Source organism: Xenopus laevis, chromosome 2S (genome assembly GCF_017654675.1).
Source record: "Xenopus laevis strain J_2021 chromosome 2S, Xenopus_laevis_v10.1, whole genome shotgun sequence".
Classification (NCBI taxonomy): domain Eukaryota; kingdom Metazoa; phylum Chordata; class Amphibia; order Anura; family Pipidae; genus Xenopus; species Xenopus laevis.
Window position 1 is genome coordinate 116,981,746 of NC_054374.1, and position 19,330 is coordinate 117,001,075.

At 39.1% G+C, this 19,330-nt stretch overlaps 1 protein-coding gene across 15 annotated transcripts in view; it reads right to left on the reverse strand.

Moving 5' to 3' along the window:
• Positions 1 to 1,555: 1,555 nt before the first annotated feature.
• The window catches only part of LOC108709769 (sciellin), a 58,335-nt gene continuing 40,560 nt past the window's right edge, over positions 1,556 to 19,330 (reverse strand). For all 15 annotated transcript variants that reach the window (XM_041584305.1, XM_041584304.1, XM_041584300.1 and 12 more), the window contains 7 exons: positions 9,223 to 9,273; positions 6,725 to 7,012; positions 5,708 to 5,764; positions 5,012 to 5,071; positions 4,778 to 4,886; positions 4,170 to 4,272; positions 1,556 to 2,793 (listed from right to left, as the gene is read on the reverse strand). In XM_041584305.1, the coding sequence (XP_041440239.1) occupies positions 2,777 to 2,793; positions 4,170 to 4,272; positions 4,778 to 4,886; positions 5,012 to 5,071; positions 5,708 to 5,764; positions 6,725 to 7,012; positions 9,223 to 9,273 (685 nt within the window). In that variant the 3' untranslated portion in view covers positions 1,556 to 2,776. The remainder of the gene's footprint in view (positions 2,794 to 4,169; positions 4,273 to 4,777; positions 4,887 to 5,011; positions 5,072 to 5,707; positions 5,765 to 6,724; positions 7,013 to 9,222; positions 9,274 to 19,330) is intronic.

Consider the following 19,330-nt stretch of genomic DNA (forward strand, 5'->3'; position numbering starts at 1 on the left):
GCTCCTCCCGAAGTGAAAGGAAGCTGTTAAAGGCAGAAGCAAGAGCCGAGACCAGGAGCCTAGCACCATTTCTGGATTTAGGGTGCCGATCATGACAGATCATGGACCAACAGCAAATCTACTCCTGAACAGAAGCTAATGCATAAATAAAATCACTAACAAGATATACCAGATGTTTATAGTGATTGCAGCAGTGTGTAAAGACATAGCATGCAATTAAGATTTCATTTTTATTTGCTCGTGTTTTTAGCAAAATCCACCATCCCAGTCAGAAATGCACTTTGCTCCAAAAAGATTCTGCTTTAGCAATAAAAAATGGAATGGATAAACATTAGGCTGAGTTATATGCATACAAAAACATATTCATAATCTGCAACATTGGATATGTAAATGGCATTATTCATTTGTTTGGTTTTGCATGAGCTTTCTTTGTATTTTTACTAGAAAATAAAAGCAGGGACATCCTGCTAAATCTAGTCTTTGCATAATAGACGTCTTTGCATAATTGTTGATGCTTTTAGTAAGAGTTCTTTTGTGGTTCCACCCTACATGTAAATCCTGAATTTTTAGTTATAATTAAGGCTGATATGATTAGGGCTGCAATTAACCATTATTTAGTAAAGATGCAGCTTTCCGACTGAAACAGGTGCATGTAAAGAAATCTGTCGCTCATTTGCAAAGCAATTTCAGAATCTGCGTTTATATTTTGCTACAAGATTAAATAAAATCACACATTGCAAGTACATTTTAAAAGCTCTTGATCACTGAGATTCCTGCAAACAATGCAGATATAAAAAGAATGCTACAGCATGGTTTGCCAAAATGTTTCAATTATTAGTGCCAGCTAGTTTATTTCTAACACAAGGGCTGCACTGATTGTTTGAATAATAATATGCATTTTACTGTCAGCCTTCTCATGATGCCATTCAACAAAAACTGGAAACAGTGTATTCGTTTGGCTGTGTATTATACTGAAGTTTTCACATCTGACCAATTTCTACAAGGTCCAAAATTATTTTTCTGTAGTCATATTCAGATCAATTGATGATGCAAAAAATAATTATTTTATTTTATTATATTTTATTATTTTATTTTGTCTTGTATAGTTTATGGGGCAGTTTCAGGGCACTAAGACTATGGTCCTCTAAGAATTGTGTCACACTGAGGATGTGCTCCAAGGGTATAAATGTCACCTTGAACCAGGCTTAATACAAAAATATAATTTAATTCTCCTCAAATTTGTGGCATATGTTGGTATAGAGCTATTGTATGATATCACAAACAGCAGAGAACCTGTGAACAATGCAGAAGAATTCTAGATCTGCATTTCTGAAAATTATTAGATATAACATCTAGTTACCTGTGTATCCATTTTCCGAAAAGCCATTATCCAGAAAGCTCGGAATTACAGGAAGGCCATCTCCCATAAACTGCATTTTATCAATATTTCTAGAGCTACAGTGAAAACATTAAAGTAAATTCATAAGGATATCAGAGCACTTTCAGTACATTGGTGCAATTGTGGAAACAAGAGAAACAGGCAAAGACATAAAAATAGTAAACAGGACTTTCAGCTTTATTAGTTTCTCCTAATGTATTTAAATTTTTAAGAATTCATGCATGAGGAATTTGTTAGGAAAGCACCCAGTATATATAAGAAAAATGCCAAAATTGAGATATTTTTAAAAAAAAAAAAACTCATACATTTCAATAATAAACAAAAACATATATAATACAATGTAATAAACATGGTCGTCCTTAGCAAAAGTAAGTTGGTTGTAGTGGGTTATACATATCCTACACGAGAAAGACTATAAAACACCCTATGTAACATTTATCATTAAAAGTACTGCTTTGAAGGTAATATGCCTTTACAGCACTATCCAAATCCCATCAGTATTTATAAGAAACAAAAGATTTATTTTTGAACAAGTAATGCACTTCATTTGTGATGCGCTTCATTGGTAAAGAATACGCCACTAGCTATAACTGAGAGCTACTGTCCCCTGTGCCACATGTAAGATATTTTGTGTATATGTTTTAGATTTCTGATGCAGGAAGGCACAGTTGTGGTGTAGCAAAGTAGTTCAACAGGTGACTTGCATGAGCAAAGCCAGAAAGGAGCTGCCACTGTGAGCAGCTACACACAAGTATTTTGGGTGCAGCCACAAAATAACATTTGCTCACTTCACCCCTTTACAGTGACAAACTGGCTTGGACAGCTACATGTGCTCCATAAACTAAAATGTATCTACTGAATTATCTACCATGTTGCTCTACTGGGTAAGTGCTTTAACGTTTTAAACTTACCTTGATCAGTTTTCAAAATGTTTGAAAAATTGTACTGTTACACAGTGTTTATATAATGGGATGTACTGTATGCTTTGGGACATGCCATAGTATTTATGGATGCAAATGGAAATATAAGATCCCATTTTTAGGGAACCAACACCACCACAATCCTATTGTTTAGGCTATTCACTTGCATATTAATAGTGGTGGGTAACTATAGCAGATACACATCAAGCATGAACCTATGAGGAAAGGGTAACGTACAGCTAAACAGGAGGCAGCACAGCATGATATCTGAGAACTAAATAACGTTAATATTGTTTCTGTGTATATAAATCTTGTAACACCACTAGGACTTCCAAATTGAAATTCAGTATAACAGTAATGTTAGAAACATAATGTGTAGATACATAGGTGTGTGATAAACAATCCATCTTCAAGATCTTCTCTTTATCTTGGTTCAATTGAGTTTTTAGTGATTTGTTTATATAATCCATTTCTCTGCAATATAATAATACAACAATATATCAATGTGAAGGAATCAAACACAGATGCTTTTGGAAACAAGATATGCTACGAACTTTTAGGCAGTCAGTATGCGTGTCCATTAACACTGTTCAAGAAAAGACACCATAGAGTCTAATTAGGGAGAAAGGAGAAATACAAATACTAGCAATGACGGTGTGTTATCAAAACTGGGACAGACGGACTGTAGAAATACACACACACATCCAGATACTAGTACTACAAACTACCCCTAAACAACAAGTTTTTGTTAAGCTGTTTCCCCCACTTTATTGCCTACTGCACTTTACAAAGGGTGATTATTATGTGTAAGTAGGTGAAAATACAGATGAAATCACATAAAGACTGACAAACATATAGCTTTTACAGTATATATATATATATATATATATATATATATATATATATATATATATATATACACTCTTGTTTTCTGTATCCCCCTTGTTTATTTCAAAAACTGAAAATAAAGAATATACAAAAAATATAGCTTAGTAATAAAAACTGTAAGTTGTGATAAGGTGTAAATTATCCCCAGGACATTATTTGGTAATTATATATGGTCTGTTATGCTGTGTCCTGATAAACAGGGAAACACATCTACAATCTGTAATCATTTAGCTATCACTACAGCAAAAGTAAGTGAATACTCTTGACAAGTTGCTGTTTGTGTTCTAATACTTTGAGTACTAATTACAATGCCAGGCACTAGTTACAATCCAGCCACATATACTGGTTCTTGTACATTGGACTTCAAGGGGCAGATTTATTAAGGGTCCTAGAATTTTCAATTTTTTTTTAATAATCAAAACTCTCAAATATGACCAGGGAGTTATCCAAATTCAATTCGAGATTTTTTTAAAATTCCAATTAGATTTTTTGATATTTATCATACTCTGGCCATTTAAGAATTACAATTAAACTATTCACCACCTAAAACCTGCCGAATTACTGTTTAAGTCAATGTGGAGAAGTGCAGGGATCAATTTGGAGATGTTTGCAGCCTTCCTGACATTCAAGTTTTTTCGGAGAAATAACTCAAATCAAGTTTTATCAAATTTGATTTGAATTCTATTCGAGTTTTCAGGTAGTTTAAATTCATCCTAGTTTAAAAAATTTGATTTTAATAATAAATTTCGATTGGTCGAATTTCAAATTGATGGGAGTTTAAAAAAACTCACATGAATTAGAAATTTGACCCTTGATAAATGTGCCTCCAAAATGTGCACAAAATTGCCTTTTTTTGCTGAATTAGTGAGCAATTCAGAAACTTTTTCATGATCAATATTAAGCCGACAAAAATGATACAGAATAAAAGTGAGTCTGCTGTATAATGGCAATCTTAATCTTACCTCTTGCTGCAAAATAGCAGGGTTCACAGTGAATAGCCTGCTTATAGATCCACATGCTATCGCCAGCTCTCATGCCTCCTAAATCTCCATTGCATACTTCACACTGGGAAAATGACAGTTACATGGGATTAGAATAGAGAATAGAATATAGAATATTTTCAATTATTCCACATATTTAATATATATATATATATATATATATATATATATATATATATATATATATATATATATATATATATATATATATATATATATATATATATATATATAGAGTCAAAACCTATGTTTTTGATTATACATTGATTATAAGCATGAAGAGGTAGAGGATGAATGTAATATTAATTTATTATGACAATAATACACAACCAGAACAGACAGAACACTGTTGATTCCATTGTTGCCCCAGGTGAAGCAAAATGAAAACTTTTGGTTGTCAATTTGCTACAGAACTAAGTGAGTTTCTATTAGCATCCTATAGGTATGGGGTAAATACAGAAGCACAGATGGGTACTGGAAATTCTCAAAGGGAAATTGTTTTATATAACAAATAAATACAAGTGTTGATGAACTCATCTGCCCCAACTTATATTTGGTTTTTCATTTACCTTAAAGCAAGATGCATGACAGGATATGCTTAGGTCTTTGAGGATCATCTTGGCATCAATTCCAAGTATCTTGCGGCAGAAGGTGCACATGTCTTTTTCAATAACTGACCTTTAGCAAGAGATATGAACTCCAATAATTAATTATGTAGATGCTATTCTATACTTTAGATGCTGATGATGTTAGTTAATGATGTGTGTGTTATCCCCATTATATGTACCCTTTAGGTTACTTACCGGTCAGAGGTAGAATAAACTGTTTTGATAGAGTTTGCTGCACTGTTGCTTTGATATGATCTATAAACCAAATAGGAAGTGGCACCAATTACATTTTTTAGTGTGTGACCCTTGAAAAAAATAAAATATATATATATATATATATATATATATATATATATATATATATATATATATATATATATATATATAAAATACACAAAAATATTAGAAGTTACCTCAGAGTTCCATGAACTATATAAAAATGGTCATAAAACTCCTCGGTAACTTATAATATCCTTATTTATTACAAGACGGGGTACTTTATTCACTACATATCTATCAGTAATTAAAATTTTATTAATAGAAATATTTTACTTAAAAATACAAAAGAGTCATTAAGGCAGGGTACTTTGCTTTGTTTTATAGCAGGCTGCCCCTGGAAACAGATTAAAACACTGTGGACTTGCATTGTCACTTAGCATTTTATATGAAAGGAGAGATGTCATTTGTGACATACAGTAAAAGTAATTATTTCACAGTTAAATTTGTTTTTTATACCTGACCTTCAAAAGTTATGTTTTAGCAAAAAAAAAAAAAAATCTGGTTATATAAATATGGTGAGACCTTTCTGATCAGGAGAGCTTTAAGCTATTTAGTATACACATTTTTTTATCAAATATTACATATAAGAAGTTTCGAGAAACTGAAAATTACCTGCTGTCCTCAAATGAAGTTTTGTAGACATAAGTATTAGTTGGAGGAGACGAATAGCTAAAATAAATACAGTAAATTAAAAAAAGGCATGGAAAATTTGTAGTGATAAAAATAACATCTAATATTCTATCATTATCTTTGAGCTGATTCATAAAAAATATATTTACATAAAATACTGTGGTTCTAAACAATTTAAAAACTACAAACCAAACATTTCTCTTTCACTAACATCTTACTGAAAATTGGAAATTCTTAATCATACACTTGTATGATCACAATATCTACAAGATTAAGGTTGTATAAATTGACAAATATTTTAGTCTGGCAAGTTTCTGCCTGCAAATTTGAACAGAATCTCGAATCAGATCAAGACAAACCTCCTTGATACTGGCATAGTTTTTGGCTTGGGATGTCTCGACATGCTATTGTACAAGCAATGGCTGTAAAGGTTTAAATTGTGAAACCATGATTGCCTTAAGAACTGACTCCAAATTTAACAATTGATATTGTGCATTAAGTACATTTTGCATTTAGGATTATTTGGGATTTTTAAATATATTTAATTTTCTCTGAAATGTTCTTTTAGCACATAAAACCACATTGCTATGATTATTGACATGTTGCAGTCTAGGCTTCCATTTGTCCTGTGAGCTATACGCTGTAACAAGGGTACTGGTCATACTTCTTTTAAGCTCTAGGAGCAATGGAAACAAGGTGGGTGAATGACCTGTGCATCCGATTCACGTCGCTGACACCAATGGCACAATTGCCAATTTTGATGTTTTGCGCTATGCATTGTTCCACTCTCAAAATGTGTTGTTGAGATGCCATAAATCATTTCCCATTGCTATCAATGGGCATAAAGTGAAAATGTCAGTGCAGGCATATTCTGTTTGAGTGATGTCTTTGCATAGATATAAGAAATATGTAACACTGTGCAGTGAACATGTACAAATAATTTATATATATATTGTATTATTATATTATTTACTAGTTTCTTCAACCTTATTACATTACCTTGTTTCCTGAGAATAGCCGACATTGGAACGTTGGTTGGGTGCATCAGAATTATCACTGACATTGTAAGATGCTGAGCGGCGGCTTCCGGCATCTGTAGATTCAGTAACTCTAGTAGTTGTGGTTGAACGTCTGTTTGGCACATTATGGGTATCTTCAGTCACTGTGTATGTTGTAGTAGAGTTTCTGCTTGGAGCACTCTGATTATCCTCATTAAATACGTAAGAAGATGTTGTAGAACTCCGGCTTGTTACATTGCTGGTGTTGGTAGATGTTGGCTTTACTGTACTAAAGAGATGGAAATAAATTGTGTTCTGTAACATTTACACTTTATAGATTATAATACTTAAAACTACACTTATTCTGGGTAAATTTAAGAGTGAAAAGCAAGATTTGAGAAAAAGAAGTTTGCACAAAAAGCAAATAAGGTTTCATATTTTCTGGGCTCCAAAAGAGAACAGAATAAGAAAATCAAGACCTCAGATTCCTTAACCATTGTGCAATTCACCACTTTATAATATTGAGCGTCTTAAGAAGATGCTTGCATCAGGAATAGAATAAAACATGGGTCAAAGTGAAAGTGTCAACAAGGCACAGAGATGTATGGGAAAGATGTCTTTCTTCTTCATTATTCAGATCGAATTACTATTTTCTGGCAAGATTATTAAAGGGATACTGTCATGGGTAAAAAAAAAATTCAAAATGAATCAGTTAATAGTGCTGTTCCAGCAGAATTCTGCACTAAAATCCATTTCTCAAAAAAGCAAACAAATTTTTTTATATTTAATTTTAAAATCTGACATAGGGCTAGACATTTTGTCAATTTCCAAGCTGCCCCAAGTCATGTGACATGTGCCTGCACTTCAGGAGAGAAATGCTTTCTGGCAGGCTGCTGTTTTTCCTTCTCAATGTAACTGAATGTGTCTCAGTGGGACATGGGTTTTTAATATTGAGTGCTGTTCTTATATCTACCAGGCAGCTGTTATCTTGTGTTAGGGAGCTGCTATCTGGTTACCTTCCCATTGTTCTTTTGTTTGGCTGCTGGGGGGAAAAAGGGAGGGGGGATGATATCACTCTAAAGGTGCCCATACATGGAGAGATCCGCTCGTTTGGCGATGACCTTGAGGTTGGCAATATCGGCTGATCCGATCGTGGGCCCTAGGGCCCAACGATCGGATCCTAACGATGCCCAAACAGGCATCGGGACCGCATCAACGAATAGATGCGGCCGCGATCCGACGGGATTTTCTGTCCCATCCGATCGAGATCTGGCTGACTTTCGGCCAGATCTCGATCGGTAAAGCCCGTCGCGGGGCCCCATACACGGGCCAATAAGCTGCCGACACGGTCTGTCGGCAGCTTTTATCGGCCCGTGTATGGCCACCTTAACTTGCAGTACAGCAGTAAAGAGTGATTGAAGTTTATCAGAGCACAAGTCACATGACTTGGGGCAGCTGGGAAATTGAATATATATCTAGCCCCATGTCAGATTTCAAAATTGAATATAAAAAAATCTGTTTGCTCTTTTGAGAAATGGATTTCAGTGCAGAATTCTGCTGGAGCAGCACTATTAACTGATTCATTTTGAAAAAAAATGTTTTCCCATGACAGTATCCCTTGAAAGGCCTATATTTCCCTTGAGATTAGTCAGTTTAAATACTTGATTTCAAATAAAGGTTACTAGAAAGTTCAGTAATGTTTACTTGAGAGAGAACTATAAAAAAAAATAATTTTAAAAAAGTTTTGTAAAGACTATAATATGATTGCCAGAACCAATAAAATTCTGCTTTCCTGCTTATCTCTAATTAGATTATAACAGGCTTCACAAGAAATGCCAGGCAACAAACAGTGAAGAAAAGCTAGTTATGCTAATTCTCAGCTAGCAATAGAACCTGAAAGCAGTTTTATTTTTGGAAAGTGAATTCTCAAAAGGAAATGCTGATTCATCTGATACACTCAATAGCAGCCCTTTATAATGCAGGTGGCAGAAATGCAACCCACAAACATCATTTTTAATCAGACCATACTTAAATGAGTCCTCCACCCAAAAGATGATTTTTTTGCATAATGAATAATATTATTCTAAGCTATTTTCCATTATATACGGTATACAATATTTACACATTTCAATGGTTTTTAGTTCTATGTCAATTAAAGTTAAATGCAATGTTTTTTATCCCCTTTTGTTCTCTCAGTTGGGATCTTAAAACTTTGTAACAGGAGTCTGGTCTCCCCCATGTATTTTAATCAGCTTGTGACATTATTTCAGGAGTCAGAGAGTGTAAAGAATGTGAAGAGCCAGAAATGTAATTTACATTTACAAATTATTAAAAAAAACATGAATTAGTAATGAATATATATTGGAAAATTGCTAAGAATAAGAATATCCCTTTCAATGTGCAAAAATAGTTGATGGGTGTGGGGCCCCTTTAAATTCCATTTTATTACATATTTATTGATTATAGAGAAGGATGCAAAATAGAAATAAATATTCTTACCCTTTGTTTGTATCCCCAGTAATAGCAATGAGATCATCCAGACCTTGATCCCTAGAAATAAATACAGTGGAGTATTTGTGGGATATATATATAGTATATACTGTATATATATATAAAATATATATATATATATATATATATATTTTACATAAAGCAACTTGCCTTGCAAAACATTTATCCTGCTGACTAGTCTTCCAATGCTATGGAATGCCACAATGCCATTGGTCAGATATGTATGGAACCAGCATTGGCTGGTAAAGTGATCATGTTTTTAGGCACATTTTTACCACATAACCAAACTCAGCATCCTTGAAACCCCTATATACGGTATATTGTTTCTCCTCTGCAACAATGTGCTACTACCGTAGGTAGTTTAATTACTATGGAATGGCACATTCGGATTGTTCAGATTGGAAGAAGTGTGATTTTTAGATTAAATCAACTAAAAGTCTAACGTAAATTAGATGGAAGGCATATGAATTTGGGAGTAAATGAATGGCAGACTGAAGCTAAGTAGGGATGTAGCGAACGTCGGAAAAAAAGTTCGCGAACATATTCGCGAACTTGCGTCAAAAATGCGAACGGTTCGCGAACGTCGCGAACCCCATAGACTTCAATGGGAAGGCGAATTTTAAAAGCTAGAAAAGACATTTCTGGCCAGAAAAATGATTTTAAAGTTGTTTAAAGGGTGCAACGACCTGGACAGTGCCATGCCAGAGGGGGATCAAGGGCAAAAATGTTTCTAAAAAATCCATTGTTGACACAGCGCTGTGTTTTGTGCTGTAAAGGGCAGAAATCACACTACATTTCTAAACCTGTGTAATAAAATGCTTTAAAACGTCCGGCGTCTACATGCCAATCAAGTCGTGTAAAAGTTACAGCCTGTTCACACGCAAAGACGAAACGCGGTGCTTACTGCAACGCAAAAAGACGCAAAGAGCTTTAATGAATGATACCGTCAAGTGAGCAAATAATAGTTTTTAATTACTAGTTGCTTGTCACCTCCAGGATGTTCGTCCTGTTGGTGGCAATATTTCTGTAGTGGTGTGTTTAGCAGTCACCGTGCTTGTCGCACGTGCACGGTCAGGCAGAGGTAATTCAATGTACAGTGAAGTGAACCAAAAAACACTGATTCTGCAGTGTGGGCCCAGTTTTGGTCTACTTATTGATCACCTGCGGTGACCATAAAAGATGCGATTTTGCCACTGTTGCAGAACCCTGAAAAATTAGGCATGTGTACTTTCCTGAAAAATTATGTTTTTTTTGTCGCAGCCACTGAACCAGAAGTCCAGAAACAATATGCCATATAAATGCTGAAAATATTAATTTTTTTTTGTGGCAGCCACTGCAGCACAGAGGCCAGAAAAAATATGCCATATAAATGCAAACAATATTAATTTTTTTTTGTCGCAGCCACTGCAGCACAGAGGCCAGAAAAAATATGCCATATAAATGCAAACAATATTAATTTTTTTTGGTCGCAGCCACTGAAGCACAGAGGCCAGAAAAAATATGCCATATAAATGCTGAAAATATTCATTTATTTTTGTCGCAGCCACTGAAGCACAGAGGCCAGAAAAAATATGCCATATAAATGCTGAAAATATTAAATTTTTTTGGTCGCAGCCACTGAAGCACAGAGGCCAGGAAAAATATGCCATATAAATGCTGAAAATATTCAATTTTTTTGGTCGCAGCCACTGAAGCACAGAGGCCAGGAAAAATATGCCATATAAATGCTGAAAATATTCTGTTTTTTTTAGTCGCAGCCACTGAAGCACAGAGGCCAGAAAAAATATGCCATATAAATGCTGAAAATATTCATTTTTTTGTCACAGCCACTGAAGCACAGAGGCCAGAAAAAATATGCCATATAAATGCTGAAAATATTCAGTTTTTTGGTCGCAGCCACTGAAGCACAGAGGCCAGGAAAAATATGCCATATAAATGCTGAAAATATTCTGTTTTTTTTAGTCACAGCCACTGAAGCACAGAGGCCAGAAAAAATATGCCATATAAATGCTGAAAATATTCATTTTTTTGTCACAGCCACTGAAGCACAGAGGCCAGAAAAAATATGCCATATAAATGCTGAAAATATTCATTTTTTTGGTCGCAGCCACTGAAGCACAGAGGCCAGGAAAAATATGCCATATAAATGCTGAAAATATTCTGTTTTTTTTAGTCACAGCCACTGAAGCACAGAGGCCAGAAAAAATATGCCATATAAATGCTGAAAATATTCATTTTTTTGTCACAGCCACTGAAGCACAGAGGCCAGAAAAAATATGCCATATAAATGCTGAAAATATTCAGTTTTTTTTGGTCGCAGCCACTGAAGCACAGAGGCCAGAAAAAATATGCCATATAAATGCTGAAAATATTCTGGTTTTTTTGGTCGCAGCCACTGAAGCACAGAGGCCAGAAAAACTCAGGATTTACCTGGATTCAAATTAAACCAGTATGGTTTGCACCCTAGTTTGTAACGGTGGTGGAGGGAGGAGGACGCTAAAGGACAGCTGTATGTGGAGTCATGAGGCGTGCAGAGAAGTACAGCTGCATGGGGAGTCAGAATCAGAAACTCAGAACAAGTCTTCCGGCGTGCAGTAACCCTCCGAGATCCACCCCTCATTCATTTTAATAAAGGTCAGGTAATCCACACTTTTGTGACCTAGGCGAGTTCTCTTCTCAGTTACAATCCCTCCTGCTGCACTGAAGGTCCTTTCTGAGAGGACACTTGAGGCGGGGCAAGACAAGAGGTTCATGGCAAATTGTGACAGCTCTGGCCACAGATCAAGCCTGCGCACCCAGTAGTCCAGGGGTTCATCGCTCCTCAGAGTGTCGATATCTGCAGTTAATGCCAGGTAGTCCGCTACCTGCCGGTCGAGGCGTTCTTTGAGGGTGGATCCAGAAGGGTTCTGCCGCTGCCTTGGACAAAAAAACATTTGCATGTCTGACGTTACAGAGTGGCCAAAGTGCTTTGTCCTTGCAGGTGCGCTCGTGGCAGGATTACTGGCACCTCTGCCCCTGGAATGTTGATGAGTTCCTGAAGTGACATCACCCTTAAAAGCATTGTACAACATGTTTTGCAGGCTGGTTTGTAAATGCAGCATCCTTTCAGACTTGTGGTATGTTGGTAACATTTCTGCCACTTTATGCTTGTACCGAGGGTCTAGTAGAGTCGCGACCCAGTACAGGTCCTTCTCCTTAAGCCTCTTGATACGGGGGTCCTTCAACAGGCATGACAGCATGAAAGACCCCATTCTCACAAGGTTGGATGCAGAGGTATCCATCTCCGCTTCCTCGTTATCAAGGACTGCATCATCCACGGTCTCCTCCCCCCAGCCACGTACAAGACCAGGGGTCCCCAAAAGGTCACCACCAGCCCCCTGTGAAGCCTGCTCCTGTTGGTCCTCCTCCTCCACAAAGCCACCTTCCTCCTCTGACTCCACTTCTGACACCTCTCCCTGCGTTGCAGCAGGTGCCTGGGTTCGTTCTGGTGATTCCGACCAGAAATCGTGCGCTTCCTGCTCCTCGTCACGCTGGTCTACAGCCTCATCTGTCACTCGTCGCACGGCACGCTCCAGGAAGAAAGCAAAGGGTATTAGGTCGCTGATGGTGCCTTCGGTGCGACTGACCATATTTGTAACCCACCCAGTAACGGGGGAAAAAAATCCCCAGCTCTGCAGATCCAGTCCTACCACCCAGTTCAAACAGGTATTCGTTGACGGCTCTTTGTTGTTGCAGCAGACGTTCCAACATGAGGAGCGTTGAATTCCAGCGAGTCTGGCTGTCGCAAATCAAACGCCTGACTGGCATGTTGTACCGCTGCTGAATGTCAGCAAGGCGTGCCATGGCTGTATAGGAACGTCTGAAATGGGCCGACACCTTCCTGGACTGCCTGAGAACGTCCTGGAATCCTGGGTACTTTGAGACAAAACGTTGTACTATTAAATTCAGAACATGTGCCATGCAGGGCACATGTGTTAAATTGCCCAGTCTCAGTGCTGCCAACAGATTGCTTCCATTGTCACACACCACTTTTCCGATCTTCAGTTGGTGTGGGGTCAGCCACCGATCGGCCTGTGACTGCAGAGATGACAGGAGTACAGATCCGGTATGGTTTTTGCTTTCCAGGCACGTCATCCCCAAGACAGCATGACAACGGCGTACCTGGCACGTCGAATAGCCTAGGGGGAGCTGGGGGTGCACAGGTGTGGAGGAGGAGGAGGACCCAGCAGCAGAGGACGAAGAAGAGGAAGAAGACGAGGTAGAGAGCGAAGGAGGAGTAGAGGTGGTGGCAGAACCGCGTGCAATCCGTGGCGGTGACACCAACTCCACTGTCGTTGTTGAGCCACACATTTCCTGCTTCCCAGCCATGACCAAGTTCACCCAGTGGGCAGTGTAGGTGACATACCTGCCCTGACCATGCTTGGAGGACCATGCGTCAGTAGTCATATGGACCTTTGGCCCAACACTAAGTGACAGAGATGCGGTGACTTGGCTCTGCACATGGTGGTACAGGTGTGGTATTCCCTTTTTTGAAAAAAAATTGCGGCTGGGTACCTTCCACTGCGGTGTCCCAATTGCTACAAATTTGCGGAAGGCCTCAGAGTCCACCAGCTGGTATGGTAAAAGCTGGCGGGCTAAGAGTGCGGACAAGCCAGCTGTCAGACGCCGGGCAAGGGGGTGACTCACAGACATTGGCTTCTTACGCTCAAACATGGCCCTCACAGAAACTTGGCTGGGGGCAGATGACTGGGAATGGGAACTGGTGGTCAAGGTGGAAGGCGGAGTGGAGGGTGGTTCAGACGGGTCAAGGACAGCAGAGGTAGAGCAGTAAGATGCTGGACCAGAAGGAGGGTGGCTTTTAGTTTGCCTGTTGCCTTTGAGGTGTTGCTCCCAAAGTGCTTTGTGCTTGCCGTTCATGTGCCTTCGCATAGAAGTTGTACCTATGTGGCTGTTGGGCTTCCCAAGACTCAGTTTCTGACTGCACTCATTGCAAATTACAACGCTTTTGTCAGAGGCACACACATTAAAAAAATCCCACACTGCTGACCTTTTTGAGGCTGGCAATCTGGCGGTAAAAGTAGAAGTCGGCGGCGTTGGCGGCAATGGCGGGTGCGTTGGCCGGCTGACCACAGGTGCCGATACATGTTGTTGCCCTACTGTTCCCTGCGAGCTGTCCTCCCTGCTTCTTCTAAGTCTTATTCTCCTCCTGCCTCTCTGACTCTCCGTCTCTCCATCTGAACTATCCTCCTCTTGCTCTCTTCTACTGGGCACCCACAAAACATCAATCTCCTCATCATCATTCTCCTCAGATGCATCAATTTCTTCTAACAGCTCACAGAAGGAAGCAGCAGCGGGGACCTCCTCGTCATCACTCATTATGTCCATCTCTGTTGTGTTCTCTGCCAGAATTAAATCTGGTGTAACGTCCTCATCTCCTTCATCTTCTTCTGCCAATAATGGTTGCGCATCACTCAGTTCAAGAAACTCATGTGAAAATAACTCCTCTGACTCCAGTGAAGAAGGGGCGCCGGTGGTGGAGGAAGTGTTACGTGGGGTGCCCATAGCAGTGGAGGATGAGGAGGATGTTGTGGTAAAGTTAGAAACGGTAGAGGATGGGGTGTGCTGTGTAAGCCAGTCAACTACCTCTTCAGCATTTTGGGAGTTCAGGGTCATTGCCTTTTTAAAACTGGGCAATTTCCTAGGGCCACAGGATAGCATAGCAGCACGGCCCCTAGTGCCTCTGCGTGGCGGCCTGCCTTTGCCTGGCATTATTTTTAAAACAAAAACAACAACAACTCAGGTGGTGTTTCTGGAGACGGTATTATTATTGATATTTAGACAGAATGTGAACAAGCTCACAGAGCTAGATGGGAGTTGTTTGAAAATGAAGAAGAAGAAGAACACACTGGGCAAACAAGGCCTACAAGGTCAATGTATACACTACTACAGCAGTGGATACGGAATATATTATTGCTGCCTGAAAAACGTCACTCGGGTGGTGTTTCTAGAGACGGTATTATTATTGATATTTAGACAGAATGTGAACAAGCTCACAGAGCTAGATGGGAGTTGTTTGAAAATGAAGAAGAAGAAGAACACACTGGGCAAACAAGGCCTACAAGGTCAATGTATACACTACTACAGCAGTGGATACGGAATATATTATTGCTGCCTGAAAAACGTCACTCGGGTGGTGTTTCTAGAGACGGTATTATTATTGATATTTAGACAGAATGTGAACAAGCTCACAGAGCTAGATGGGAGTTGTTTGAAAATGAAGAAGAAGAAGAACACACTGGGCAAACAAGGCCTACAAGGTCAATGTATACACTACTACAGCAGTGGATACGGAATATATTATTGCTGCCTGAAAAACGTCACTCGGGTGGTGTTTCTAGAGACGGTATTATTATTGATATTTAGACAGAATGTGAACAAGCTCACAGAGCTAGATGGGAGTTGTTTGAAAATGAAGAAGAAGAAGAACACACTGGGCAAACAAGGCCTACAAGGTCAATGTATACACTACTACAGCAGTGGATACGGAATATATTATTGCTGCCTGAAAAACGTCACTCGGGTGGTGTTTCTAGAGACGGTATTATTATTGATATTTAGACAGAATGTGAACAAGCTCACAGAGCTAGATGGGAGTTGTTTGAAAATGAAGAAGAAGAAGAACACACTGGGCAAACAAGGCCTACAAGGTCAATGTATACACTACTACAGCAGTGGATACGGAATATATTATTGCTGCCTGAAAAACGTCACTCGGGTGGTGTTTCTAGAGACGGTATTATTATTGATATTTAGACAGAATGTGAACAAGCTCACACAGCTAAGTGGCAGTGGTTTGAAAATGAAGAACACACTGGGCAAATAATGCCTACAAGGTCAACGTATACACTACAGCAGTGGTGGATACGGAATATATTATTGCTGCTTGAAAAACGTCACTCAGGTGGTGTTTCTGGAGACGGTATTATTATTGATATTTAGACAGAATGTGAACAAGCTCACACAGCTAAGTGGCAGTGGTTTGAAAATGAAGAACACACTGGGCAAATAATGCCTACAAGGTCAACGTATACACTACAGCAGTGGTGGATACGGAATATATTATTGCTGCCTGAAAAACGTCACTCAGGTGGTGTTTCTGGAGACGGTATTATTATTGATATTTAGACAGAATGTGAACAAGCTCACAGAGCTAGATGGGAGTTGTTTGAAAATGAAGAAGAAGAAGAACACACTGGGCAAACAAGGCCTACAAGGTCAATGTATACACTACTACAGCAGTGGATACGGAATATATTATTGCTGCCTGAAAAACGTCACTCGGGGTGGTGTTTCTAGAGACGGTATTATTATTGATATTTAGACAGAATGTGAACAAGCTCACACAGCTAAGTGGCAGTGGTTTGAAAATGAAGAACACACTGGGCAAATAATGCCTACAAGGTCAACGTATACACTACAGCAGTGGTGGATATGGAATATATTATTGCTGCTTGAAAAACGTCACTCAGGTGGTGTTTCTGGAGACGGTATTATTATTGATATTTAGACAGAATGTGAACAAGCTCACACAGCTAAGTGGCAGTGGTTTGAAAATGAAGAACACACTGGGCAAATAATGCCTACAAGGTCAACGTATACACTACAGCAGTGGTGGATACGGAATATATTATTGCTGCTTGAAAAACGTCACTCAGGTGGTGTTTCTGGAGACGGTATTATTATTGATATTTAGACAGAATGTGAACAAGCTCACACAGCTAAGTGGCAGTGGTTTGAAAATGAAGAACACACTGGGCAAATAATGCCTACAAGGTCAACGTATACACTACAGCAGCGGTGGATACGGAATATATTATTGCTGCTTGAAAAACGTCACTCAGTTGGTGTTTCTGGAGACGGTATTATTATTGATATTTAGACAGAATGTGAACAAGCTCACACAGCTAAGTGGCAGTGGTTTGAAAATGAAGAACACACTGGGCAAATAATGCCTACAAGGTCAACGTATACACTACAGCAGTGGTGGATACGGAATATATTATTCCTGCTTGAAAAACGTCACTCAGGTGGTGTTTCTGGAGACGGTATTATTATTGATATTTAGACAGAATGTGAACAAGCTCACACAGCTAGATGGCCACTGGGCAAATAATGCCTGCAAGTGCACTACTATTGGTGCACTACTATGAAGAACAGCAAACAGCACTGGACACCTTAAAGAACAGTAAGATAAGTAAAATAAAAAAAAAAATTATATGTATATTAAAAAAAAAAAATATTCTCGGGTTGGTGCTGCTGAACTACTAGGAGCAGCACAGTAGCACACCAGTCCCACTCCCCAACACTGCTAGACTAATAGCACTTGGCTGTTAAAGTAGCAAAGTAAAACAACAAAAAAGAAAATAAAAGCAGTCCTTACAAGGACTATTGGGTTATTACAGCAGTCAGCAGATGAGATCAGAAGAGATCAGTGCCCACAGCAGGCAGCTACATACAGAGCACTGCAGTAGAAGGTAGATTACTAGCCAGCAAAGCTACCCTAAAATGTCCCTCAAATCCCTGCAGACTTCTGTCCCTCCAATACAGAGCAGTATCAAGTAGATTACTAGCCAGCAAACTTACTATCAACTGTCCCTCAAATCAGTGAAATCACTAGCAGCTCTCTCCCTACACTAGCTCTTCCAAGCACACACAGGCAGAATGAAAAAACGCTGCAGGGCTTCAGTTTATATATGGAAGGGGAGTGGTCCAGGGGGTGTGGGGGTGGTCCAGGAGGGAGAGCTTCCTGATTGGCTGCCATGTATCTGCTGGTCTGGGGTGAGAGGTCAAAAAAAAGCGCCAGGTAAGGCGAACCCAAAATGGCGAACGTCGCGCGACGTTCGCGAACTTGCGGCGGACGCGAACAGCCGATGTTCGCGCGAACAAGTTCGCCGGCGAACAGTCCGCGACATCCCTAAAGCTAAGCACTTCATATATTGATTTTAAAATAAACAGATGTTGTAATTAAGCTCACCACATTCACCACAATCCCTAAATATACTAAATGTGTTGTTTTTTTCCACAGAGCTCTGCTGAGTAGATTTATGATACTATGGAAGGGTGCAAAGGGATTGCTCAGATAGGAGTTGTGTGATTTATCGGTAAATAGATGGCAGCATTGATCTTTAAAACCCCTAATTAAATATTTGTTGCATTTTGTCACACACAATGGAATGCTTAAATAAAAATGGTCAAATAGAATGACTGCTCCTTGTGGCCAGTTAGACTGAAGTACAATAATAATAATGCAAATGAATAATACAATGTATTCATTTGTATTCATTCTGAGTACAAATTAATTATTCATGGTAAAAAGAAAGAACATGTAATTTGGGTCCCTCTTATATTCAGGACACTACACTAGGGGGGTTATTTACTAAACTCTGAATGCAAAAATCACAGAATTTGTTAAACCCCGCGTTTGGCGGCACATGTGCAGTAGGAGCATTTTCTGGTCCATCTCTACTGCGCATGCGCTGAAAGTCACGAAGTTTTCTTTTTTCGGAAACTTCATGACTTTTGGCACACGCGCAGTAGAGATGAACCAGCAAATGCTCCTACTGCGCATGCGCCACCAAATGCCGGGCAATCCAGGAAGAAGACCTCATAGGAGAAGATGGCGTCTGTGAACTCCATGGACAGGACCTGCGCTGAGGGGTATGTAGCAACTTAGGGGCATTTGCCCGGGGGGGGGAGGTAGGCCAGGGGGAAGGAGGGAGGGGGGCAACACAGGGGAGGGGGGAGGGTTTTAGCACCGAAAGGGTTGACTTCTCCTTTAAATTCTACTACACAGCTGCACGGGATCAGCCGTATACATGACTTTGTTGTTTTTATAATAACCGAACCCCAAAATGTGAAATAATAGATACTAGAATAACATTGACTTATCTGCCTGAATCCATAATATGACCCTATGGGGAAGTTTTAGGAGTTTTAACTATCTATAGAGAAAGACTCTTGTAAGGGCCCTGGACTGGTAAGGTGGCTGTTATTTGCACATGCATTATTTAGATTACAGTAAGTGAAAATGTAGTGC